Source organism: Lolium rigidum, chromosome 1 (assembly GCF_022539505.1).
Source record: "Lolium rigidum isolate FL_2022 chromosome 1, APGP_CSIRO_Lrig_0.1, whole genome shotgun sequence".
NCBI lineage: Eukaryota > Viridiplantae > Streptophyta > Magnoliopsida > Poales > Poaceae > Lolium > Lolium rigidum.
This window is the reverse complement of record NC_061508.1, coordinates 133,835,485-133,862,310: the sequence shown is the minus strand read 5'-3', so window position 1 is coordinate 133,862,310 and position 26,826 is coordinate 133,835,485. Positions and strand designations below refer to the sequence as shown.

The following is a 26,826-nucleotide window of genomic DNA, read 5'->3' as shown; positions in this document are numbered from 1 at the left end:
AAAACACATGAGTGATTATAGATCACGAATAATATGTACACAATCAGATATCATGTGCTATAAAGTGTTATGAGCATATACCAGAATGATTCATATGATGATCATTGGACGACAAGTAAGAATATCCTTGAGTACTTTAGAAGAACTAAGGATATATATATATATATATTTTTGTATGAAGAAATGACAAACAAATCGCTGTAAGGTGTTACACCGATATTGGTTTTGTCACATATAAAATATAATTTCAATCTCAAATTAGATTAAGTGTTGTTTAAAAGGTAGCACAATGAGCTAGAAGTTGTCTATGCTAGATTTAGAAGAGTTCTAAATATTGTGACGGATTCTACAAAAGAAGGCAGAGTATGTCATTGTTTTGACAATGACAAAGGATGTTAAGTCAAGAGGTTCTTTGAGAACTTGGTGTATTTCCGACAGAGTCAGAACTTTGAAGCTATATTGTGTGTGACAATATTAGTGACATATTTCAGACCGCGGAATTAAGGTTCCACCAAAAGACCAAACATATTTAATGCCGACTCATTTGGAAATGAGTGATGCGTTGAGACGCAAATGAATTACAAAATACATACGTTTCTGAGCGTGTCGATCCGTTGACTAAAAACCTCTCCCGTGAGCAATACATGATAAAGCACCATAAGGCCAAGGTGTTATATCTTTACAAATGTAAACTAGATTATTGACTCTAGTGCAAGTGGGAGATCGAAGGAGATATGCCCTAGAGGCAATAATAAAGTGGTTATTATTTATATCTTTATGTTTATGATAAATGTTTATATATCATGCTATAATTGTATTAACCGAAACATTAGTACATGTGTGATATGTAGACAAACAAAGAGTCCCTAGTATGCCTCTTAACTAGCTTGTTGATTAATGGATGATTAGTTTCATAATCATGAACATTGGATGTTATTAATAACAAGGTTATATCATTGTATGAATGATGTAATGGACACACCCAATTAAGCGTAGCATAAGATCTCGTCATTAAGTTATTTGCTATAAGCTTTCGATACATAGTTACCTAGTCCTTATGACCATGAGATCATGTAAATCACTTATACCGGAAAGGTACTTTGATTACATCAAACGCCACCGCGTAAATGGGTGGTTATAAAGGTGGGATTAAGTATCCGGAAAGTATGAGTTGAGGCATATGGATCAACAGTGGGATTTGTCCATCCCGATGACGGATAGATATACTCTGGGCCCTCTCGGTGGAATGTCGTCTAATGTCTTGCAAGCATATGAATAAGTTCATAAGAGACCACATACCACGGTACGAGTAAAGAGTACTTGTCGGAGACGAGGATGAACAAGGTATAGAGTGATACCGAAGATCAAACCTCGGACAAGTAAAATATCGCGTGACAAAGGGAATTGGTATCGTATGTGAATGGTTCATTCGATCACTAAAGTCATCGTTGAATATGTGGGAGCCATTATGGATCTCCGGATCCCGCTATTGGTTATTGGTCGGAGTGAGTACTCAACCATGTCCGCATAGTTCACGAACCGTAGGGTGACACACTTAAAGTTGGATGTTGAAATGGTAGAACTTGAATATGGAATGGAGTTCGAATATTTGTTCGGAGTCCCGGATGAGATCCCGGACATCACGAGGAGTTCCGGAATGGTCCGGAGAATAAGATTCATATATAGGAAGTCATATTCCAAGTTTGGAAATGATCCGGTGCATTTATGGCAGGTTCTAGAAGGTTCTAGAAAAGTCCGGAAGAAATCACCATGGAAAGTAGAGTCCCGGAGGGACTCCACCTTGCATGACCAGCCAACCCTAAAGGGGAGGAGTCCAAGGTGGACTCCCCTAGGGTGGCCGGCCAACCCACCTCAAGGAAAGGTGGGAGTCCCACCTTGGGTAGGACTCCCTCCTTGAGTAGGTTTCCCACATATGGGAGGTTTTAGTGTTGGGGTCTTATTCGAAGACTTGGACTAGAACTCTTGGTGCTTCCACCTATATAATGAGGGGCATAGGAGAGGGGGCTGACCACTTCAAGCCTCAGCCTTGGCCGCACCCCTTAGAGGGCCGGCGCCCAACCCCCTCTCTCCCCAAACCCTAGCGGTCTCTCTCCTCCACCACATCCCGCACGCTTAAGCGAAGCTCCGCCGGATTTCTCCACCACCACCGACACCACGCCGTCGTGCCGTCGGATTCAAGAGGAGCTACTACTTCCGCTGCCCGCCGGAACGGGGAGGTGGACGTCGTCTTCATCAACAACCGAACGTGTGACCGAGTACGGAGGTGCTGCCCGTTCGTGGCGCCGGAAGCGATCGTGATCAAGATCTTCTACGCGCTTTTGCAAGCGGCAAGTGAACGTCTACCGCAGCAACAAGAGCCTCATCTTGTAGGCTTTGGAATCTCTTCAAGGGTGAGACTCGATACCCCCTCGTTGCTACCATCTTCTAGATTGCATCTTGGCTTGGATTGCGTGTTCGCGGTAGGAAATTTTTTGTTTTCTATGCAACGTTATCCTACAGCGCCAAGTGCTGTATCAAGTCGAGAAGGCCGCGTGGGAGGATGTGGTGTGGAAGGCAAGCAAGACTTGAGGACGGCGAGGACGTGTCATGTTCATATCATGTCACCTTTTTCCAGAAGAGCCTCACGCGTTGGGGACAACGCTTCCTGAAGAAGGGGAGAGATGATATGGATATCCGGGCCTGGTACTCTAGGACAACCATAGGTATGATATTTGGGTCTAAGGTTGTACCAGTAGTTTATTATAATCTTGTTATTAGGAGATAATAATGTAGCCAGGTCATGCTGTGGGCCATCTAGGGTTTTAATAGAGTCTGTTTGACTTGGGCCTGTCCAAGTCGAACTAGGTTAGGCCCAATAAGGGGGCCGGCCGGCCAGCTCTCCCTCTCATATAAGGAGATAGCACGGTTAGGGTTTATGGTAGTTCAAGTTTAGTCTAAAAGATTAGGGTTTCCCTATTGCGTGTGATCACGTGTATCATCCCTCCGGGGGTACGGCGCTGGCGTTATCTATTATATCCGCTGCGAAGGTTCTTGTGTTCATCAAGGATTGTCTAGCTCTTGGTTTGAGGCGTATCGTGCATCGATCCGTTGCTTGCTGGATTTGTTCCCTCTTCTCCAGGCTGCGTTCATCGCGTTGTCGGGAGGAATCTCTACCCTAGGTTCTCGCTGTGAAAGATCGGGCATCAATCTAGGTGGATCCCGTTGGACCCCCCATATCAGCTTGGTTTCAAAATGTAGTCTTTTTACAAAGCCAAGGTGGTAGCTCTCTTCACTTGAAACTCAAATATTTAAATGGTTTATAAATTGAAATTGTGGGTCAAAAGGTACGAAGATTTTAAATTTTAAAGAGTGTGGCATGAAGGAGAATTCTAACTAATAGCAGATAATGTATAGAATATGGAAGCGAGAGAAGGTGTCTGACCGTGACCATGGCCTTGAGGAGTAGTGGACTAGAACAAAGTGTCGGTTTTCAGGGGAAGGACGGAACCCAGAACTCAGAAGGCACTCTGTCTCATCAAGAAATTTTTCCACCTCGATTTATTGGAGAACAAAGCGTTGGCTGATTAGATCCTTGCTTCAAACTTAACCGAATCACATTTTAAAAATAGATGTGAAAGAGGCAAAGGGAAGAGAGGGTTGCCGAATTGTTTCTCAAAGCCGGAAGAAACACCTATCTCTATTTACAATACCCTTATGAAAGAGCAAAATCCATATCCCGTGTTTTGTGTGTTTGATGACAACACTTGAATGAATTTAACCGTGCGCTAAGTTTGTCATTAATAGATTTACAAGTGTACGGTATCCTTGCTGAACACATTATGATCGGAAGACTGATGCGTAGCTCTTAGGTTTTCTGGTTTTGCATGTGTGTCGCGAGGTGACATGGTAGGAGAGGAAAAGAGGAAAAAGCAGTTTCAGCCAAAGCAGTAGTACCGGTACCAGGAGCGGTAGTACCGCTACCCTACTGGTACCGCTCAGCAGTACCGCTCTGGAGGTTTCCCACGCATATGTCTCACAAAACAGGTTACGGTACCTTGGGCGGTAGTACCGCTTGAGAGCGGCAGTACCGCCTATGGTACCGCTTAAATAGCGTAACTTAAGTTACGGCAGTACCGCTTCGGTACCGCTGCGGTACCGCTGCGGTACCGCTTGGGGTCCAGTAAGGTTTGGACCCATTGCGGTACCTCGAGCGGTACCGCGAGCGGTAGTACCGCTTTGTGTCCACGTGGACAAGTTCTGTGGGGATTTCGAATCCAGAGCGGTAGTACCGCTTCCCAGAGCGGTAGTACCGCTTAGGCAGAAACTACACATAACGGTTGGATTTGAGGGGACCTATATAAAGGCCCCTTCTTCCCCGGCTCGTTTTTAGCTCTTCTCTCTCTCTCTCTCTCTCCTCCATTGTTGCTGAGCTCAAACTGAGTGGATCTCCCTCCCTACCCAATCAATCTTGCTCATACTTTGAGGAGTGGTGGAGGAGACCCCGATCTATCGTTCTACCGAGAGAAATTTCACCAATTCGTGGTAGTCCTTAGTGGATCTTGGAGGTAGGGTTCCTATGGTGGAATCTTGGAGGAAGTGCACCTATGGAGGCTAGCTTGGTGTTGTACTATCCCCATAGGTTGTTGGGAGCCTCCTAGTGTTGTGGAGCTCGCCCCAACCTTGTGAAGGAACCACCGCCTCGACCGGTGCCATAGTGGAGAAGGGGGAGCCCCTTTGTGGAGCTCTCTCGAGGAAGAAGGTGAGGCCTTCCTTCGTGGTGTGGCCGCCTAGCCTCTTGTGTGAGGCTAGCACCTCCTCAACGCAGATGTACTCTCTTTTGTGAGGGGAACTGCGGGAAACAAACCTCGCCTCGTCTCCGTGCCATCCGGTTGTCCCGCTCCTTACTCTTACTATCAAGCTTGTTCTTTTACTTGTTGCACTTTCCTAGGATCATACTAGGATCATCTCCATCACTAAAGGAATCACCTTTACCTTCCGCTTTGCTAAAAACTGAAAAAGACATAAAAATTGTGTAGCTCCCATTCACCCTCCCCCCTCTTGTTCGCTACGATCCATTTAATTGGTATCAGAGCAAGGTTTTCTTGCTCGGGCTTTACCGCCTAAGAAATGGCCGAACAAGAGATGGTGGCGAATGGGTCCCTTCCCGGTGAGCAATCACCTCCACCATCAACGGTCGATAGCACTCCGGCTACTTTGGATGACCTCAAGAAATTGGAGTCATCCATTGTATCTCAAATGAAGGCTATGATGATGGAGTTGATTGCTCCCAAACCAACCCCCATCATAGATCCTAAGGCAAGAGTTGATGTTCCTCCACAACAAGTCAACACCCTTCCTCTTGTTGATTTTGTCGCGCAATCGACAAAGCCACCTCGAGAAGGGGATCTTGAGGACATTGGCACTTCATCAAAAGGGAAGGATGAACCACCGGTTGCGGGACAATTAGGGGGTTATCATGCGGCGCCTCCACCAAATGATTACGCCATAAATGTCCCAATACCCATGCCTCATATTTTGTCTCACGGCTCACCACCTTTACTTGAATCAAATAGCTTTGAGAATTGGCAATTCTTGATGAAATCTCATGTGCGCAGCGCTTCTACCGAGATTTGGTGCATCATTGAGGAAGGTTATTCACCAAGAAATCCAAAGAACTTGACAAGGAGAGAAGTCGTGGATGACCAACTCAACGCCACCGCCATCAACATGATCCACATGGCCGGCACGCCCAAGGACCGTGCTCATATCCGCTCACTCAAGACTGCCAAAGAAGCATGGGACAAGCTCGACAAGCTCTTCCTTGGAAATGAGAGCATCCAAAGCTCTCGTTTTGATGAAGTGAATAACATGGCCGACAACTTCGTCATGAATGAAGGAGAGACCCCCGAAGAAATGTATCGGCGCCTCATCGCCCTCGCCGTACAAATGAAAGATCTTGGAGAAACGTTTGTGGATGACCATTGGATCAAGCGCAAGTTCTACAACGCTCTCCTCCCCTATGAGGAAGTGAAGTTGATGGCCATCCGCCAAAATGCATCCTTCCGTGCTATGACATCCGTTGAAGTCCTTAGCGAGGTCATTGCTTTGGACATCTCCAAGAAGAACGCGGAAGATCTTGTTGCACGCGCCAACAACACTCGCAAGCCCAACCTTGCGTTGAAGATGAAAGAGCATGGAGCTAGTGAGAGCGATGAGGATCCCATTGAGTGGGGTCTAGATGATCTCAAGGCCAACTATCATGAACACATGGCACTTGCCGCCAAGAGTTTTTGGAGTGGGGACAAGACACAAAGCTCAAGGTTAACAAGATATTCACCTCATGACTCGTCAATATACACCTCCAAGAGTCCAAGGGGAGAGCAAAGGGGGGAGCTTGCTACAATTGCGGCGACACAAGTCATTTTATTGCGGATTGTATCTATGAGAGAAGGGAAGACCACGGTGGAAGGCTTGTCCGAAAGGACAAGTTCAAATCTCTCTCAAGAGGATTCTCCAAGTTCTCCTCCAACTCCGGTAACACCAAGGTCTCCTTCACCAAGAAGACTAGAGCTTTCATTATCCGTGAGGAATACTCCTCCGATGAAGGTGAAGAACACAAAGACAAGGGCTCGAACAAGGAGGAAGGGGAGGTGGCCGCCATCGCCATCTCCACTCCCTCCATCTCCCTCTTCGACTCTCCAAATCAGAACCTCATCGCCAACAACTTCCATTGTCTTGTGGCAAAGGTATCATCGGAGGTTGTATCCTTTTCGAGTCTACTTCTTCCTCTAATACTATCTCTATTGCGAGTTTGGATGCTCCTACCACTAACATGCTAGGAGATATCAAGACTCATGTTGAGGAAATCTTGACTCAACTTGATGCGGCTCAAGTCCGTATTGAGGGAAGAGGGAGGCTCGAGAAGAAGGCGGAAATGGAGATTATCTCTCTCACTCAAACTTATGAGGAAGAATTGTGCATGCGCATGTCACTTGAAGCTAGTGCTATTGTTCTCGAAGACTCCAACAATTCCTTCATCTCCCAACTCATCAAGGATTGAGACCATGCACTTGCTTGGGTGGAAGAACTCAAGATGAAGAAGCATCCTCACGAAGAAGCACGCAAGAAGGAAGAAGATGAAGGCCCCAATTCGTGTTGTGACAAGCTTCTTGATGAAGTTTGCTTCTTGAGAAGACGTAACACAAGACTCGTGGAAACCAATTCACACCAAGAGGAAGCTTTGGAAGAGTACCGCCGCGCAAGCAAGGATTACATTTGTCGCAACCATGAAGACGACATTGCCACCTTGGAAAGACACAAGCATGTGCTCCTAAGAAGGAATTCTCTTCTAGAGGAAGCTTTGGAAGAATACCGCCGCACAAGCAAGGATTACATTTGTCGCAACCATGAAGATGACATTGCCACCTTAGAAAGACACACTCGTGTGCTCGTAAGAAGGAATTCTCTTCTAGAAGAAGCTTTGCTAGAACAATTCCGGGTGAATAAGGATAAAGAGGTTCAAATATTTGATATCACTCACCCTCATCCGAATCATGAAGATGAAGTCAACCGTTTGAAGTCCAAAATTGAAAATCTCCAAATCCAAACCCAATATTTGGAGGGAGTCATTGAAGCTAGAGATGAAGCTAATGAAGTCTCATGCAATGAAGGAGAAGTGGCTATTAAGCCAAAGAATAAGAGAAGAAGAAGGATCAAGATCAAGAGGAACATCGTGGTAGGACCCATTGGGTTCCTATCTTCAAGGCTTGATCTATGATGGGCTTTGCTTCCAGTGGTGCTATATTGGTGGTTGTTGTTGAAGCCACAAGTCTCTTGACCAGAAGCAAAGAAGTTGTTGTTGTCCTCAAGCTATCTCATTCTATCTTCGCATATGGCGACAACACAAGCAAGCTTAAAGGAATTGTGTTGATGGAAAATGCATGGAGCTCCTTACAAGGTCAAGACAAATATAATGAAATTGTCAATCAAGTCCAACGCAAACTCTACACTATGATTCTAACAACAAGGAGCTACAATGGAATGGAGTTCAAGTTACACACCTTAGGTATCCTCGTTGGCAAAGAAGAAACTCAACATCAATGCTCCTCGCCATATACTCTTCCCAACTCTTGGGGTCGCCAAAAGAGAAAGTCGAATCTTAGTGGAAGCCACTCAAACATGATGATGAAGTACAAGTCCATTGGATGGGTTGTGGAAGTTTTGTGATGAGACGTTTGATGAAAATGTTAGTTCTTTGGAGAGGCGAAGTGCTTCTTGTGAGAAAGGAGATGTAATTCCCCCGGTTGTCGTAGGAAGGATGGGTGTTGGCTCTCGCCAATCTCAAATGCTACCTTCTACGTGTACCGGTGAAGGACCAAGTTCCACCATATGAAGCCATCTACACCACAAGGCCAAGCTTTCTTCTTTGAATAATCAAGTGAGAATCAACTTCTTCTGCAACCTCAAGTTCGGCATCAACTTCTTCTAATACAAAGCAAGACTAATATTAAATATATTTTGATAATTTTTGAAAATCGCAAGCCAAAGGAATACTAACTTGCAGCTTAAGTGGGGCCTAGCTTCTCCACATGGTGCCTGCTAGCTCATACGTTGATCGAGTCGAATACTGCCCCGTCGGGTCCTACGGACAACTGAAGATATCTGCTGCCGAACTGTCACACGATGTATCATTCAACACAACGATAGCCATCGCAAGGTTCAGGTGACCTAACCCTACCACCGCGACCCCGTGAGGCGGTGCCGCGCCGCCCGGGGATCCCACCGACAACCACTCCATCCCCCGTCCCCACCCTCCTCTCCTCTCTCCGCCGCCGTTGAAGGCGTCGCCGGCCAAAGGCTGCGTGGCGTGGCGGCGCTGAGGCGCCCGCTAGGAGTGGCCAGGGGTGTGAGTTGGTGCCCTCCCCACCTCTCCAACCGCTATGATGCGCGTTGACGATAAATGGAGGCTACGACAACCAACAGAGTTGCCACATCATTTGGGCCCTGGGTTGGCGGCCTCGGACATGGCTGCGACGACTTCCTCCTCCGGAGGTAGACGACGACATTGGGATCTGGTGTGGGGGATCCTAGGATCCCACGCGGATCTCTAGCGGTGAAGATCTAGTCGACGACGAGCTTGGGGTGACGAGGTAGATGGTGAAAAATTCGCTTCAACCTTGGTCTTCGCGGACGCTGGAGGTGTCGCTTAGCATCATTACCTTGTCAAATGCATCATCTTTGCTTCTCTTGTTACTACAATCGGCGAGTTGAGGATGTTCGGTTGCCGGTGAAAACCATGCTTCGACCCTGGTCATGGCGTGCGATGACGACATTACGCGTCGTTACCTTCTTGAAGGCAACGCCATCACAACCTGCGTCTACTCACTCGTGCTGCTCAGGGAAACCCTAGATCTGAGTCTCCCGGATCAGACGTCGGGTTCGCTTTTCGCGTCGTTCTACCTCTTGGGGCATCGTTTTTGGAGTAGTTGTTGTATGGTGTCGGCTAGTGGTGGACTGGTGTTCATTTACCGTGTCGGCGATGGAGTCTCGGCGGTGTGGCGCAGTGGGGTACCGGCGACGGACACGGGATGATGGACGCGCGCAGGATGGTGGAGCTGGCTGGCGTCGTGGTGGCGCCGATGGCAGGCTTGGCAAGGTCAATGCGTTGATTTCTCTTGAAGATTAGTTCACGAAGGATGGCGGAGGAGATTTCTGCAGCATGCGAATGGTACATGCCGTGGGTTTGCTTGACTGGTTGTGCTTCTCACCCTCCAATGAATGGCTTGGGAAGATATTCAGATGATGTGTGTTGGTGTTAGGTCAGGACACATGGCCCTGTTTTTGGTTACCGCCTTCTTCATGTCGTTCGGAAGGTGCCTTCAAGTTGATCGATATTTTTTTTTTGTAAAAAATTGTTGAATAATCTGATAAAAGAAAGTTTTATGTATCCTTCGAACACAAAGGCCGAGGCTATGCTTCCATTTTTTCAAATAATCACAAGGTTCAGGCCTTGCTCCATGCCAGCATCCGACAGCCCGCTATGTCATTGACCCAAGTTGTTTTCGATGAGTGCCTCATGCACTGTTCTTCGGTTGCGGGACTGATCGGCTAGATCGAGGAGCAATCTCACCGACAGTTAAACCATCCAACCATGGATCTATCCGAAACAGCGTCTCCAATATGAAATTTTACGAGGCTGTTGAAGACAGCTCTACACATGTCATCTCTCAGAGGCGGTAGTCCATGGCTCCATGCCAACAAGGCCGGCCTCCCCTGCGACGTCCTAGGCCTAGAGGGGATGGATCCAATCGTTGCAGCCATTCCCATCGAACAGGAAGAGCAGTCCCTTGAAAAGCTCGAGATTCTTGATGCCTAGACCGACCACCTGCGCTACATGCATGGTCAGCGACCAGCAGCTGATGAATTGGCCTTGTGAGCTTGTGACCCTACAAGACTATAGTGACAGTGCTTCAGTTTCAACATAGGACCCCTCCCGTGCACTTGTACCAGCCACCTGGTTCCGCTGAGTTAACTACCTCGGCGCACTATCGCAGGACACAGTACTAGCACCTGCCGCCGGGGAACATTGCCAGCTGAGCCACACACATACATGGAAATGGAACGTCTTCGTCAGCTGGCCCGGCCTGAAGCCCGGCACTCTCTCCGTCACAGCACAGTCACGCCTCACCATGTCACGGCGAGCTCTCCAGACGGGCAGGACAGTAGGACACCCTACACGCGTCGACATGCGGTGGTATGGTACCGCTCCTACAATCAGGAATGATTGACGGGCAGAAGATTCCCCGGCACCGCAGCTCTGGCCGACCGATACTATTGATTCGTGGTTGATCATGATGCACCAGGGGAAGTCTGAGAGGTACAACAAGGATCTCCCCTTCGAACAACAATAGCCACTAGCTTTTGTTCTTCTTTCGCAGCAGTACCGACCGGAACTCGCGGATTTTGCCTTTGCTGGCAGGATCTTTCTTCGACCGACGATCCCTATACTGCTAAGCAAGGGGTTCAATTAATTCAGTCGTAACCTGCAGTACGAGAAGCATCATTTTTCGAAAAAGGTACGAGAAGCATCATGAATGGTTGGAAAGGAACCAGATGGTTTTCAGTAGCAGGCAGTCCACGGCTAGAGAGGTCATACATGATACATGGAGCTCATTTGAGACCAATGCCAGGGGTGGAAGAAAGTAGAAAACGGTATAGCCTAGCCTAACAATACTCCTCGCTAGATGTCCTTGCTCGTCAAAATAAAACTTTTGTCAGCGTCGAGGTAGGCGTGGCTCGTTATTCGCCACTGTGCAACAAACAATGCCAGATACAAAAGAAGGATCGTTGAATGCAGGTTTTGCGGTTGATTTGAGTGATCTCATCTCTCGTTTAGAATGTATGATTTCGCAATATTTTTGCAAGATCCTGCATATGAAGATCAGTCCTCCGAATCTAAGGTGAACTTCCTCTGCGCCGGGTGAATGGTGCAGGAACAATCATGCCACAGGTACATCTTGATCGAGGTGTCTAGCTCCAAACAACCATATGCAGGTAGAGACGTAGAGTACCGCGAGGAGGGCTGGAACGGGAAGGCGAGGCCATGCTGGATTTGCGACAGGCGCATGCCGTCATGGGCCTCGTCTTTCGCGTGGTTGCCGAGTCACCGCAAGTACTCCTCGTTAGCTGGACTCCAACACCTTTGTCTGAAACGCACGAAAGGACTGGGCGCCAACTCACTTGAGCTAGACGGAGAAGAACGGTTGTGGCACATATGTGCCGAGCAGAATCTGACCATGTTTCTTTCCATCAGCTAGCACGTACGTCAGCTCAGTCCCGGAACTGGAGCTGACCTCGTACGATCGTGTACGCGTGGCGATCAAACGCGGGGATGATGGTGAGAAAGATCGAGAGCATATACAACGATGCGATCGACCAGCAATCAGGAGTGTCAAGCAACGCAGGACATCACATGTGTGGTTCGACTATTAGTATTACTAGGCGAGCTCATATTTCCTCTCGTGTCTGAAGAGATAGTCTGCTTCGTCTTGGAAATTCGAATGCTTAGAGCATGTCTAACACGTCTCTTACTTTTCTGCCCCGTAAAACCCGAGTTCGCCCCGTATAAAAAAAGTGCTCCTAGATAGATTGTTCCGTCTAGCAGACTCCGTATTTCACCCCATAAATTCGTAAATATAAAACCCCCGAAAACTTGTTCATATTCATAATTCATAGATAGTCGATCATACATACGGATCAACATATATACATACTGAATTGCGTGATCCTAAATGGATCGCGACTTCTAGTCGGAGAGGTTGAAAATGTATGTGTCCGCCTCCGCCTCCCGCGCCTGCGCCTCCTTCACAGCGGCGATGGCCGCCGCCTTCTCTTCTTCCTCCGCCCTCTTCTTGTCAGCGTCGTCCTTGAGGGACGCTGCTATCGCTTGCAAGAAGAGGGGGTCTTCCTCCTCCTCCTCCTCTTCCTCCTCGCCGGCGAGCGGAGCTCCTCCGCCGCTGGTGCTCCCGATGCGCGCGTCCCATGCCGCCTTCACCCGGCGGTTGCGCTCCCACTCGGCGCGCCACTTGTCGAAGTCGGGGCCGCTCATCGGCTTGAGCGGCGGATCCTCCTTGTACTAGAGCCCGCCCGGCGCGAACTCACGGAGCTTCGGCGGGACGTACAGGGGCCGGCGTACCTGCACGCCGGACGGCGGCTCCCGGCGACGGATCACTTGCATTGGAGACGCCACGCCTCCTCGACGGTGTCCGGCGAGCGGGATCGCTTCGATCCGCTCGCCGGCGACGCGGTACTGCTTCGGCGTGCGTACATGCCGCCCGGTATAAGTAGGGGGCGGCGGTGCGGATATCCTGGGTCCCGTATTCCGCCAAAACGGGCCGACCCAAATACGGGGCGCCTGCTAGACGGTCCAAACCGCGCCTGCCCCGTATCCCGCCGGAATTTTACGGGGTGGACGGGTTTTAAGGGGCATGTTAGACATGCTCTTAGTCTGTCTGCACTGAAACAGAAGATGAGCGGCTGACTCGATCTGGAACTTGCTTGCTTAGTGACAGAGAAAGCATAGATGCGCGTGTATATGCATCGATCAGCAGTGTATTTTTTTTTTCGAGAGCACGCGCAAAGCGTGCCTTATCTTTATAGAAGGGGAAAGCATAACAAGTTACAAGAAACAGCACCTAGGTGCTGAGAACACACACACTCCACCCTCCCTCCGCCTAGGCCAACATCGATCAGCAGTGTCATGCAATGCAGGACATCGCATGCCAAACAGAAGGTGAGCCTCAAACTCTGAAACTTTCTTGTGTAGAATGTGAAGTGCAGCTTTGCCATCCCCGTCGAGCTGCTGTATATTCCACAACAAGCCAAGCAGAACTTTTTTTTGTTTGACGGCATCCATGCTATCCAGATCATAGGGTTCATTGGCGTTGCATTGCAGTGGTTCACAGAGACTGCGAGTGTTGTAGGCCCTGGATGCATTATAGAGGCCCTGGACGTAGGAACTGAATCGTCTCCATCTGGCCAACAGCACATTTGTTCTTGTAGGGCATCCCCTTGCTCTTCTGGCAGCCATACATGTTCCATAATTATATGGCGAATCTCGGGGAGATTTTCGACACGCGTTAGGCTGTTTGGCGCTTAGAACCCAAAGATGCTTTCTTTTGGGTGGAGTCACTAGCTACTACATAAGCCATGAAATATCCTGCAAAGATGATGCGGCAGGTCACTAGTGCCACACTAGTAAGCCATCTGATGGTGAAGAGAGCCACTAATGAGCGGAGCAGTGTCACGGCTTCATCATTGACGGGAAAGTTTAATAACATGGAAAGGAGAAGGGGATGAAGAAAGATCAACGAAAGCTAGCTACGATCTTTATCCTGTGATGATCTACAGCCTGACACCTCAGATGCGTGAGTGCACTCGGTTCTTTTCTCCAGAAAGAGACTGCCAGCACTTCTAACAGAGACATGACGAGCGACAATGGGAAGACCACCATGCATCCACTCGCAAATGCGGTTCGATCCGTTGCAGCAAAGACGCCGGATTCGGCGCAGCCTGGAGAGGATGGCAAACCATTGCCACTCGGACAGTTAAAAAGCACGAACGGTTGCACTATAAAACTGAAACTTTTGCTTTCTCTGTTGTTTCCTTTTATGTCAAACACATAGTTTCCATTTCCATTTGAACACTTCAGTGTCCATGGGACAAACAATTGGATGATGACAGATTGCAAGAATCAAAGTAGTGATGATGACGCTTTGGGATTTTCGAGTGGTATTTTTCTTCTCGGACGTCTACGCTGTTTTTTCTTTCTTTTTGAAACAAGATAAAAGATTTGCTATTTTCGTTGATTAAGTAGAAGTTTGCAGAGGCTTTACAAGCCCAAACTTGGTCCAATGATCGAGCTAAAAGAGTAAGTCTACCCTCGTTGCATTACATTACTCAACGCTTTTGTCCCTGCACATCACCACTTCTTCTTCGACTTTGTAACAAGCATGTTAGCGGTGGATGCGCTATTTCGAAAGACGCAGGATCCTGCGCAACCTCGAGAGCATGACAAACCTTGCCACCCAGACAGTTAAATAACACTAACGGTTGCGCTATACAATTGAAACTTTTGCTTTCTCTGATGTTTCCTTTTATGTCAAACACATAGTTCCCATTTCCATTCGAATGCTCAACTGTCCATGGAAGAAAATAGAAAGCTGCACAATTTGCTAGCGCCAGATTGCATGAATCAATTGATTTAGAAATATTAAAACCTGTGAATGCCGCCACTCTTCCGAGCCGTAGAGTCGCTGGTTTCTAATTGCCATTGATTTCAGTTTTTTTTGCTTTTCCGTTTGGATGGTGACAACTTTGATTTTTCTTCTTGGCGGTGTGCGTGTTGTGCCTTGATGGTGTCATGCATGTTCCATAATGGCCGGCGTAAGGATATGTACAATGGTAGAGAATTCATACCTCCCCTTACCACATCTCATCATTTAGAGAAGGCAATAGATTTAAGTCATACAATGCATTATCTCTTATAAACAACTCTACTAATTAATGGTAATTATTTATATTTAGGTAAAAAATTATGCTGCTAATATTGAAAGACATGTGGTACAATGGAGAAATAACCTTTCCTTATTTTATAAATATGATTCCTTGGAGCATGTACAAAAGTGAATTTTTTTTCCGATCAAGGAGCATAGCCCCAGCCTCTGCATCCAAAGGATGCACACAGCTTTTTTCTTTATTAAATTATTCGCGATGCCTTACAAGGGAAATACAAAGATCAATCTCAAAGCCTCCTTCCTAGCGACAACTCGCTATACCTACGATGAAGGGGGGGACCATGAACAAGGCCATACTCCCTGACGGTACACCAACACACATCATCCAAAAAGCAAAATCCTGAGGGTGTGCCATTGCACACGTCGTAGAGTTCGCAACCGCCATCTATCTCGAACCCATCTCCAAGCGAGATCAACGTATTGACCGTGCCAAGCCTGCCGTCGATGTCACCATAACACCAAACAACTCCACCATCCTGCTCGCGTCCAGCAATCCTCGCCCGTCTTCGATACCCCGCAGCTCCACGCCACTGAGAATCATCGATGGCAACGTGGTAGTAGATGAACACCACTCCACCAAAAACCAGCTCCATCCAGCCGCTGCTCCAAAACGATGCCCCAAGATGTAGCACGACGCAGGAAGCGCCGTCATCGTCCGATCCTGGCTGGATCTAGGGTTTTCCTCGGAGCAGCACGAGTGAGTTCCCGCGGACTGCGACGACTATGCCTTCAAGAAGGAAGCGACGCTTAACGCCGCCATCGCCCACCAATCTTGACACTGTTTTCACCGACAGCTCCGAGTCCCCAACTCGGCGAGAGCAAACGGAGAGGCCAACAAAGATGATGCCTTCGCAGGGGAACGACGCCGATAGCCGCCGCCATCTTCCACCAAGAACGAAGTCAAGGCTCGGTGTTCACCGGTGGCCCCTTCGCCGCTAGCTCGTCGTTGACTAGATCTTCATCGCCGGGGTAGAGGGATCTCGTGATCCTCCACCCCAGCAACCAGCCAACCTCCTCCGGCGAAGAAGAAGGCCACCTCCACCGTTGAACCCAAGGCTGCTGCCCCGGGCGACCTCGTACCGCGGGAGAAGCCCAAGATCATCGCCCCTCACCGGCGAGAGGCGGAGGTAATGGCGCTGTCCGCCACCACCAGCCACTACCGGCGTGCCACCGATGGGAGGCGGGGAGGACGTAGCACAGGCTCTGGCCACCATCCCCGTCCATCCATGCGGGAGGCGGGAGGGCCGCCGTTGCCCCTCCATCCTCGTCAGACCGCCGCCGCGGGAGGCGGGAGGGCCGCCGCCGCCGCGCGTGAGAAACTCCCTGGCCGCTGTCCCCGCCGCGTCACGAGGGAAGGCCCCCGCCGCCGCCAAGCCCCGAGGTCTTTGCCCCGGCGACGGCGGCGCGAGGTGGCTAGGGTTGGGAGGGTTAGGGGTGCGGGAGGGTTGGGAGGGTTGGGAGGGTTAGGGGTCCATTTCTTAGCAATGACATGTAGAATAAATGCTGACGTGGATGAAAGAGAATGTAAAAAATGTCTTCTCTTAACTAAGAGATGATCTCGTAGCACAATTTCTCTCACCATATATTTAAGATGCCTGGTTCGTAGAGATGATACTAAAAAGATAATCCATTGTATATTTTGTATTGCCATATTCAGATTATGTGACGGGGTTAAGATAAGACGGGTCTTACCAACCATTGCACATGCTTTTAGCTAAGGGAAGACAACCTTCTCCCTTCAATCACTCTCCTTCAACTAAACAAAAGTCCGACGTGCCACCTTAAAGGGAAGACTAACGTCACTCCATTGTACATAACCTAAGCGTTTACGAGATTTTTTTTTTCCATTTTTCATTAATTAACAACACGACTCTCGCTCTCTTTTTTACTTCATGAAAAGAAAAGCATTTTCCCTAATTTTAAAAATATTCGTTCAGGGAATGAAGGTGATCAACTTGATTCTGAACTATTATCGGTATATTGTGGTGTAACTTGAACAATATTTTATTACAAATATGTCCTTTCTAGTTCCATATGTGAATTTCATCTTGGTTTTTATTCTCGCAACGTCGTGTACTTATCTTTTGCCGATTATTCAATTCGATCATCAGTACTCGTGTTTTATGTGACCGTTTGGTTTCACAGAGAGCGTTGTGAAGCTCTGTTGGCTGTTACCTGTCATGAGGCATGCTTTCTTGTTCCATGGTGAAGTAAGTTGGTGGTGAATGTCATGGAAGCCAAGATCTGGGCACTAGCAACGATGATTCAACTCTTTTTAGCGCTGATGAAAAAGCTTGGTGATCTTTGGATTGAAGCAACGACATCGGAAGTTGGGGTGACAACACATGAGATGTTCAAAGTCTTACCTTTCAAATCCAAGTTCTGGCCTTAATTGGTTGTGCCATGATAATGGTTTTGTTGAAGGCATTGTTTTTAGGAGCGAGGACTTTTCTCCAAGGTGAAATCCTAAAATATCCCTTTTTGGAGACGTCGCTTTTGGAGAAGTTGGACTTCTGATGCTGTATTGGTGGTGTTAGTACCCTACTTGAAGGAACAAATATCTGTAGCGGGACTTATTTTTTATTGTAATCTTTTTTATGTGCATCCGCAAAGCCGTTAGGGCAATGCGTTGTTGCAGACGCTGGATGTAATTGGCATCTTTGCATCCCATATTCAATTCAAAGTGGGTTGTCATATTAGTCAAGCGAATCAGTTAAATATCACTGAACAAAATGGCCCATCCTACTCTTATTTTGACTCGTGGCATATGCAATCATAGGCTTGCATGGGGCTTGAGGAGATTTGGAAGCTGATAAGGTTGATTATTACTGGCCGGTGGTGCTCTATGCCAACGAGAGTGGTCACTGTTCTGTTTGTAGGTGCCTAAGTGGCATGCAGTCGTGGTGACAAGTATGGATGTGAAGCTTTTGCTTTGTAGGATTGATATTCTTCTGGACCATACATTGTAATTTATGGGATCCTAGAGATCGGCCTGATATTCTTAGAGATTCTGCGATTTATTGCTCAAAGCTTCAGGGTGATGGTTATGTGATAGAATTTGAAGAGTCAACGACTGACTCAACGTCTCAACCTCTGTAGATGCCCTTAGCCGTCCGTTGATCAAAGTAGATTCGTCCCTGTGATAGTTCTAAGCATAGTAATTTAGGCTAAAGGCGCACCTAAGTCAATGTGATCCTGTTTTGAAACACTTTAGTATTGTTCCTAGATAGATCACAATACAAATAAGCAATCAGAGCATAGAGAAGCATCTCATTATCTTTATGTCTATGTAAAAAAAACTATGGTGGACTAACTCATTTTTTAATCAGTTCATGTAAGAGCCCAATGCAAAAAAAATGCATATTAGGTCTTTGAAATAGTTCAAATCATTCTGATAATAATTCGTTTAATTTGTTTTACCGATAAGATCTATGGTTCGAATCAATCCGCATAACCATACCCTGTCCTTTTTAAACATAAAATCATTACCATAGTCGCATTCATCGAAAATATAAATCCTAGAGACAGGAAAACAAAACCAAATTTCTATAAAATTAATAAAAAGAAGAATCCCTTCCATGAGTTGAATCATGTCCTCCATCAAATAGGACATCTCTATACAATCCTATAATAACTGCAATTACTTTTCTATACAGATCCAGTAATAAAGGAAATTAATTTTAAATGGACAATTGGTCTTGCTTGTGTACCCAATATTCACGTAAGAATACTCCCTCTGTACAAGATTATAAGGTCGAAGGTAGTTAATAGCCTCGTTTCATGCCATGGGCCCAAGAAATTTCTCTCGGGTTCGACATCGATCTGTGGCCATGCGAACTGACCTCTGCATGCGATTTTTGCTAAGCACCGATCTGTGAGAAAACGAAAACTCGAATCTGTGTAGTAGGGCCAGGCTGACATGCATGCCCATTGGCGGAGCTAGCCTAGTCGGAAGCTTGGAAAGACCTGATTAATTCGTGCATTTTCCTAGAAACCTCTTAATAGTCGCTTTCTTTCCTTTGGCGGCAGAGAAGCAAGTAGTTCCTATCCTCCTTTGGACGCTAGCGAGACGATTCTCTCCAACCCCTCTATCCGTTGCTCCGACGGCTAGAGGAGAGGTGGGCTCCCATTTGTGTCCTAGTTGTTCCATAGCTTTAGGTTCTCGTCTTGTCTAGTAGCGGTCTTCTCCTTGGTGGTGTGAGCCGATGGCCTTGTTTGCTTAGCGTTCGTTTAGGGTGGCGAGATTTATATTTCTGCTGTGTAGCAGTTGTTGCCTCTCGTGGCGGCACCGGCAAGCAGAACAAATTTGTGTTGGTACAAAGTTGGTGGCCCGATGCCGGCAGATTTGGCATTCTTCTCCGGCAGCAACGGTGGAATGCGTCAGATCTAGATCCAGGTCCGTGTGGACAATGTCTCCGGTTGAAACTCCATCTCACAATGTTTCAAAGTTGTGGCACTAGCCTGGATTCTGGTTTGCTGGTGTCCCTCCTCTTTCTTGGTTTGCATAACAATGATGCGGGCTTTCAACGTTATTTTTCAGATTTGGATGTTTTCAGGGACCATATGGACTTATTTGTAATATTATTTTATTAGGAATTATTTCTATAAACTCCTTGACACTTGTGATGTCCTGGTCTCCCTAGAAGTTTCCCATGTTTATGCTATTGTTCTTTGTTTCATTTCTTAATATCAAATGTGTGTAGTTCTCTAAAAAAACATGTTTTAACCGAAAAAAATCTACTAGATTTCAGGTAGATGCATCAACCAACCACAAATCCACGAGTTGGTAAAGCTTTGATGCGAGAAATAATATTGAATTATAAAAACATAGTGTTTGATAATAATGAGATGTGGAATGATGAGGATGACGATGAGTGCATTTTAACATGTTTTTACACCGTTATTTCATTAAATTATCATTGAGTAGTAAGGTTTTTTGTATTTCACCACGCTACCGCGATCTTTTATGCTTGTCTACACATGATATTAAAATAATAAGTCAATGATGAAATATCAATAAAAACTGTCATTTTATGGTATTTTGACGTGATAAAAATCATTTAAACACTTAATTACGCACCTTGGAGAAGAGATGATGCAATGACAACTTCCAGAAAGTTTAGCAAGCATTGGTATGGGGGAGCCCGCCCGTACCGCCCTCCCGTACGGTGTGTCAGGAGCACCTCCTCGTCAAATACTTCCATCTCCCGCAGACGGCACGGAGATCTGATACACAAAATTCCAAAAAAAACAGAGAAACACCGTCGCTGATCAGATCTAGAGAAGGAACTTTAGAGAAGACATCATCCAGGCTGCTCCGCGGATCCTCGGAGGACAAGGCATCATCCCCTTCATCGTCAACCGATGTGTCACCAATATTATTCTCCTCCAACCATATTTGTAATCTTGATTGCTATTGTGGATTTGTGTTCGAATTCATTCCATTCCTTTCATCCCCGCCATAAGATTATGATGATGTTCTTGATTGCTTCCATGTGTGAGTAGTTCCTTTAATTCTTGGGGAGATGGAGAAACCCTAGCATGAATATAAGATGAATCTAAGATGATTTATGATTTGAAGTATTAATGTGTGTTAGTTCTCTCTCTTGATATTATATGATGTGCACCATGTAATATTTACCTCATGGTTTCGAGAGGGAACTACCCTTTGAAGTGTGGTAAAGTGAACGACGAGAAGTGACATCACCATATCGGCACTTTAACACGTGGATGAGGGGGATAAAGAGGAACTCACCGAGCTCATATCGATAACCACATGGTAAAACCCTTAATAGCAATAGTCAATATGTGGCTTGCAGAATACTAGCTGTTGTGGTTATTTAGAGATGCGATGACCAATGACTTTCTGGGCGTATCTTGTTACGGAGCTCTCCCCACACACAATATGATTAAAATCATACTTCATCTTGATTAACATGAATCCTAATGCTAGAGGTGGATCCAGTAATCCGTGAGAACACTTTGTCTTATTTATTTTCAACCCATTTCCTATAACGCTTTTACTGCTTTGTTTATTTTATTGCAACCAATCACAACCGTTCCCTAAAAACATTTTGACATTAGAAAACAATTTACAAGTAATCTTTAATAGGTAGTAGAAGGGGGCATTAAAATCCTAACTAATAGCTCCTCGTGGTTCGATACTCTTATTTTAAAACTAGCTACAATTGATATGTACTTGCAGTCATCAGATGACATAGGAAGAAATATGGTAGGAGGAAGGGTCTTTCTTGAATAATCAAAATTGTTTGGTCATGTATGTGACGATACACAGAACAAATTTGGTTTAGTGGAGAAAACTAAAATGTATGATCTTGAATTTGGGGCGTCATTTTGTATTTCTTTATTTTTTCCAACATGGAAGAGTGGTTGCTCCACACGAAAGTTTTTTTTTCGAAATGTTGGAAATAACACCCCAGCTTCTGCATCCAAAGGATGCACTTGTGCCAATAAAAATTGGTCTGACATGTGAATATAAAGAACATATGTTTATTGGATGTGTTTTGCAGAGCGATGCCACCGGTCCAGGTTGCCACGTCGTGCCACCCCGTGGTGCTCGCCCTGCTCAGGTGTGGGGCCTCCCAGATCTTGGGTGGATCTCACACGAGATGGGCCTCTCTGGCCTTGTGGTCGTGGCTCAAATCTCTGACCTTCAATGGACTCGATGGTGGAGATGCGGTCAGACTGACGCCGCCAGATCTTGTGTTGTTGTAGCGGCGCCCAAATTTGGGCCAGGCCGGGCTTGCATGGAGGTCTACAATTTCTGTATCTACATGTTACGTGGGTGAGCTAGTTGGGGCTAGACCACTATGCTTCTCAGGTTGGAGGTTCACAATCGATGTCTTATTGTGTCCTCGTGGTGGCGACCAGATTCTGGATTTGGTTCGGTGTCTGCAAAAGATGTGAATGTCAATGGTCCTTTCTAGTGACGGCGACACCTTTGGATGTCGTTCCCTTGTTGAAGGAGTCACCAACTCACCATGAAGTTCCCCCTTTTATGGTTTGATGGACTCCGCCTCTCCGCTTCAATCCTCTTCTCCTGGTGTCCTCACATTGTGTGAGCTCCTGCTAGAGTCTCTTTTGAATCACCATGTGATCTCTCCCTTGTCGCAGTAGCCGTCCTAGTGCCTAGTGGGGCTTGCTAGGTCAGAGTTAGGCCACAATTTTTCCCCATTGCTTTTTGTTGATGTTGGTTGTTTGGTATGAGACTAGACCGAGCTTTAGGGTTGGTGGTTTGGGGTCTGGGTGAAACCTTTGAAGCACCTTGGTCTCTGCCGGTGACGATGACGCGATGTTGCGTCATTCCATTTCTTGGAGGCGTCCTTGCAAACCTCCTCCCTCCTTTGGATTCTCAAGTCCTGCTAGATTGCTGCCCGTCATCGAGTTTGGTGCGGTGGAGATTTGTTGGTTTGGACAGGCATGGTGTTGCTCCTATGCAACAGAAGACAAGACTCCTTCGAATCTAGATCAAACTAGCTTACCTCTGTTTGGCTATTTGTAGTCCTATGTTTCTTTTTCCATGTATTCTCAGTAGGTTGATGTTTGTTGTAGCCTCTCACCGGTTGATAGCTCTGTTAATTTGAAGCCGAACTTAGCCTTTCAATCTAAAAGAAAAAAAACCCTATGAACATAGAGTATAAACCGAACAAGAGCTTTACTATTAGTCCGAGTGATCGATCGAGCTGACTGCCGCTGTACCGCGTGCAGGGCGATGCTAGCATATCTCCATGATTGAGCAGTTAACTAATACCGCGCACATGATTACGACCAGCACCGTCACCGACCATCGTTATCCCAGAACAAGAACAGAAAAACGGGAACAAGCTGCATGCATGCCACATGGACGATTCCCCTCCTTGGCGTTATTCGATCCGAGGCAGCAACACGAAAGCTTTGGCGCCGGCCATGTCAGGCGCCCCGGACGGCTCCGCCGCCGTCGCCCTCAGCCTTCCACAGCTTGGCCCGGAGACCGCGCCGCGGCACCGGGAACGGGCTGTACTCCACGCCGTCGCTCGAGCCGACCACCTCCCACCTGCACTCAACAAGAACCAGTCAAGCACCTCCTCGGGACAGGTGGGAATATATGGTGAATCTTGGTGGGATCCTGGACCCGGAAGCGAGGTGACACGTACCTGTAGGCGGTGACGAGGCGGTGGAGGAGGACGAGCATCTCGAGTTTGGCCAGCTCGTTCCCTGGGCACGCGTGCGCGCCGCTCCCGAACGGCAGGAACGTGTTCGGCCGCGGAGATACCTGCACGGATTATATATCCTTGTTTAGAGAGGCTACTCCTGCAGAGTCAACAATGTCTGTGCCGCCGGTAGCTAGCTCAAGTTATTATATTGCTCTCCTTGGTGACTTGGTTGTCTGACAGTGCTTTCTGCAAGTATTTTCAGTTTTTTTGTGGATCATCGTTTCCATGGAATGGATCAACCTCCTAAAGTCGCGGTTATTTGGTCGCCTCTTTGATCCAATGCAGTCCATACCTTGAATCTAGAAGGGTCGAACTTGTCTGGGTCCTGGAAGTACTCCGGGCTGTGATGGATGTTCCTGAACAGCGGCATCACCTTCCACCCCTTGGGAATCAGGAAACCTGTAAACACCACATAACACACAAGGTTCAGTCACCCTCAGAGTACAACAACACAAGCAGCAGTAATATCCTGTCGTGAGGTGCACTTTGGGGATTAAATTTCTGCAATCAGTAGTCATAATTATTTGGGCAGCTCATAAATGTTCCCTGGAACCGCCTCCATTGCTCTCGCTGTACATGCTGAGTTGCTGACACCGGGGACGGCCGAGAGTCGCTGCCGGTGCCGGCAGGGAAGGGGAGCAACGGCTGTATCTCTGCCGCCCGCTGCATGGGCGGTTCATGCATGGCCATTCAGATATTAATCTGAACGAGAGGACATGGGCGATTCGCCGCTTTTGAGGTGAAAAATGGTGAACGGGTGCCGACGGCTGGATTTGATGGTTCAGCCGCACCTCAGTGAAACATGATTCCATTCCATATGCTGAGGTGCTGAGGTGGATTTGACTCAGCATGGGAGTTCCTATTATAGCATACAAATTTTCCTAGGTGCATGGATGGCACATGTCCTTGAAAATGTAAATATCTTGTTGCTAGAGATATTGGTTATCGTATCTGTAGCATAAGTTTTGTAATCTAAACCTATCTTATCTCTAGGAGAGACTTCATGTCCTGGCCTTCAAGATTTGTACCCTTTATATACTAGCTCGAGAGGTTGTATCTAACATCCATCATATTCCGTCAATCCCTCTCTCTATCATTCTACACTTGCAATTGCCTCTGGCGCATAGCTACATGCAGCTGATTAATGGACACCCTTCAAAAGGATGGGCAAAGGTTATACAAAGGGTGTCTTAGAAAGTCGCATTCCACCAATAGGTTAGTTTAGAGGAGAACTCATATCCAACTTTCGGAGTAGAAATTTCGCCGATGGTCTCTTTTACAAAAACAGCTGATGAGTAGGACTACTATGTTAGTATTTCTGTGAGATATTTTCAGATTAACTTTTGTTGGGACCATATGTACAGCTGGCCAGTGTACTGCAGTTGTGCAATCTTTTGTCAGTATCCATGTTGAGCACGTGCGTGCGTACCTTTGTACTCCACGTCGGCCACGGCCTCCCTGAAGGTGAAGGAGATGATGCTCGCCATCCTCAGGCTCTCCATTATGACCTTCATCAACACAGAACAAAATTAAGGGGAAAGAAAGTAATGAGTGTCGTGTCCGAAACCTAGAGCAAAAAATCCAAACTGAAGACTTGTAAGTATTTTCTGACAAAGATACACGTCACGTACCGCATGCGTCAGCGTCATGCCCCTCGTCTGCGCCCACGTCAGCGGCCGCTTCCCGCCCTCGTTCGCCTCGTACGTCGCCATTTGCTCAGCCTGCGAAAGTCGACACGGCGGGGCAAAGCGCAAAGCAACACCGTCGCCGATCGGGTTAGCTTCTTTGCGTGCCATCGGCGTCGCGACAATCTTAATTAGATCCAGGTATATACCTTGACGGCGTCCAGGAGCTTCGGGTGGTCGCGCAGGTACTTGAGGATCCAGGTGAGCACGCTGGCCGTCGTGTCCTGCGCCGCGAACAGCACGCCGATCACGTTGTCGGCGACCTGGTCGTCGGTCAGCGCCGCCGCCCGCATGAGCCCGCCGAGGATGTCGCCGCCGCTGCCCTGCTCGTCGCCCCGCGCGCGCCGGTCCGCCATGATCTCGCCCAGGATCTCACGCAGCCGCTTCCTCGCCTGCATGTGCATGCGCATCCTGGACGTCAGTTCGCCGGAAGGTTTTCCAAGGTTTTCGAGTGTGGCTAGCGGTTCATACCTGAACGGCCCTGTAGTAGAGGGTTCCTGGGATGCGGTTCGGGAAGCAGTTGTAGCCCTTCTCCACGACGGCGTAGTTCCTCCGCAGCTCCTCCTTGTGCCGGCCGTCCAGCAGGCTACCGAAGATGGTGGTGATGCCGACCTCAAACGACAGCTGAAAAAAAGGAGAAAAACTGAATTATGTTAGATCGATCGCGCATTGCGTCAAGCTGCAGATACGTACAAAATACCATGGAAACCCCGAACATTGCGACTGACACCCGTAAATCGGTAGAACGACAGATACGTCATCTACTTTCAGCTAGCTAGCTAAGCTGGCTGGGCTTGCTAGCTGATCAGGCAGGATCCGTTTGTGTTGTTTGAATAAAGCTCTCGTTAAATGTCAAAAAAAAAGCTAAGCTGGCTGGCACGCACTTACCCTCTTCATGGCATGGAAGGTGCTGGCGACGTGCCCGTCCCAGGCGGCGAGCGTGGAGGCGACGGCGGACTCGACGTCCGGCAAGAGAGCACGCAGGGCGTCCGGGCCGAGCGAGCCCTGCACGAGCCGCCGCAGCCGGAGGTGGTACTCGCCCTGGTGGAAGAAGAGCGCCGACGGGCCGATCATGCGCTCCTTGCTCGGCGGGTACGTCGGCTTGAACAGCTGCTGGTGCGTCACCAGCACGAACCGCGCCGCCTCCGGGCTCGCAAGCATCACGCACGGGCACCCCAGCAGGTGCGTCTTGAAGATATCACCGTACCTGCACGCGCACACACACATATTACTAATCTCACACATTTGCCACTTATAAGCAAGATTGCAACCGACAATAATCGACGGAGCAAGCAGTTACCTCATCTGCTTGGATGCGAAGAAGACGCTGGGGTTCTGGTGGTAGAGCAGGAGGGTCTCGCCGACGTACGGCAAGCCCATGGATCCGGGAGGCAGCATGAGCTCCTGATCCTCTCCGAGAGCACCGCCCCTCCTGATCCTCCGCCTGCAAACGGCAAGCGAAACGAGGATGCACACCGCCGCGAAGAGGAAGACGAAGCAGAGAGCCATGGTAGCTCAGTGATCCTCTCCCGATAAGCGAGACCGGCTATAATTGGTGTGCCCCCCTCCCTGTACTCTCGTATCTGAGTGCGATTTGTGTGTGTGTGTGTGTGGGCGATGCTCTCCTGCTCTCCTAGGAGAGAGAGAGGGGGAGAGGGACACGAGGGGATCGCGCGATCTTTGAGAGGATCCTCCAAATGGTGGGTGCTCTGGGCGGACACCTGTGTGGTATTTATAGAAGGGGGTCGAGGGTATAAATGAGGAAGATCGTGGGCGGCATGCGCCTCATTAGAAATTGCAAAACCGTCAGGGGGGAAGAGGAGAAAACAGAAAGACGGAGATCACGCATGTCTT

General features: G+C 47.8%; 1 protein-coding gene across 1 annotated transcript; it reads right to left on the bottom strand.

The window, feature by feature from the left end:
• Window positions 1–23,407: 23,407 nt before the first annotated feature.
• LOC124682415 (abscisic acid 8'-hydroxylase 2-like) lies at window positions 23,408–26,376 on the bottom strand. Its single transcript, XM_047217106.1, has 8 exons — window positions 26,273–26,376; window positions 25,861–26,179; window positions 25,444–25,596; window positions 25,122–25,364; window positions 24,919–25,008; window positions 24,717–24,795; window positions 23,580–23,686; window positions 23,408–23,473 (listed from the first exon to the last, which is right to left on the bottom strand). The coding sequence occupies exons 1-8, from the start codon at window positions 26,368–26,370 to the stop codon at window positions 23,423–23,425; spliced, it is 1,140 nt and encodes a 379-aa protein (XP_047073062.1). The 5' UTR covers window positions 26,371–26,376; the 3' UTR covers window positions 23,408–23,422.
• Between the last annotated feature and the right edge of the window lie 450 nt (window positions 26,377–26,826).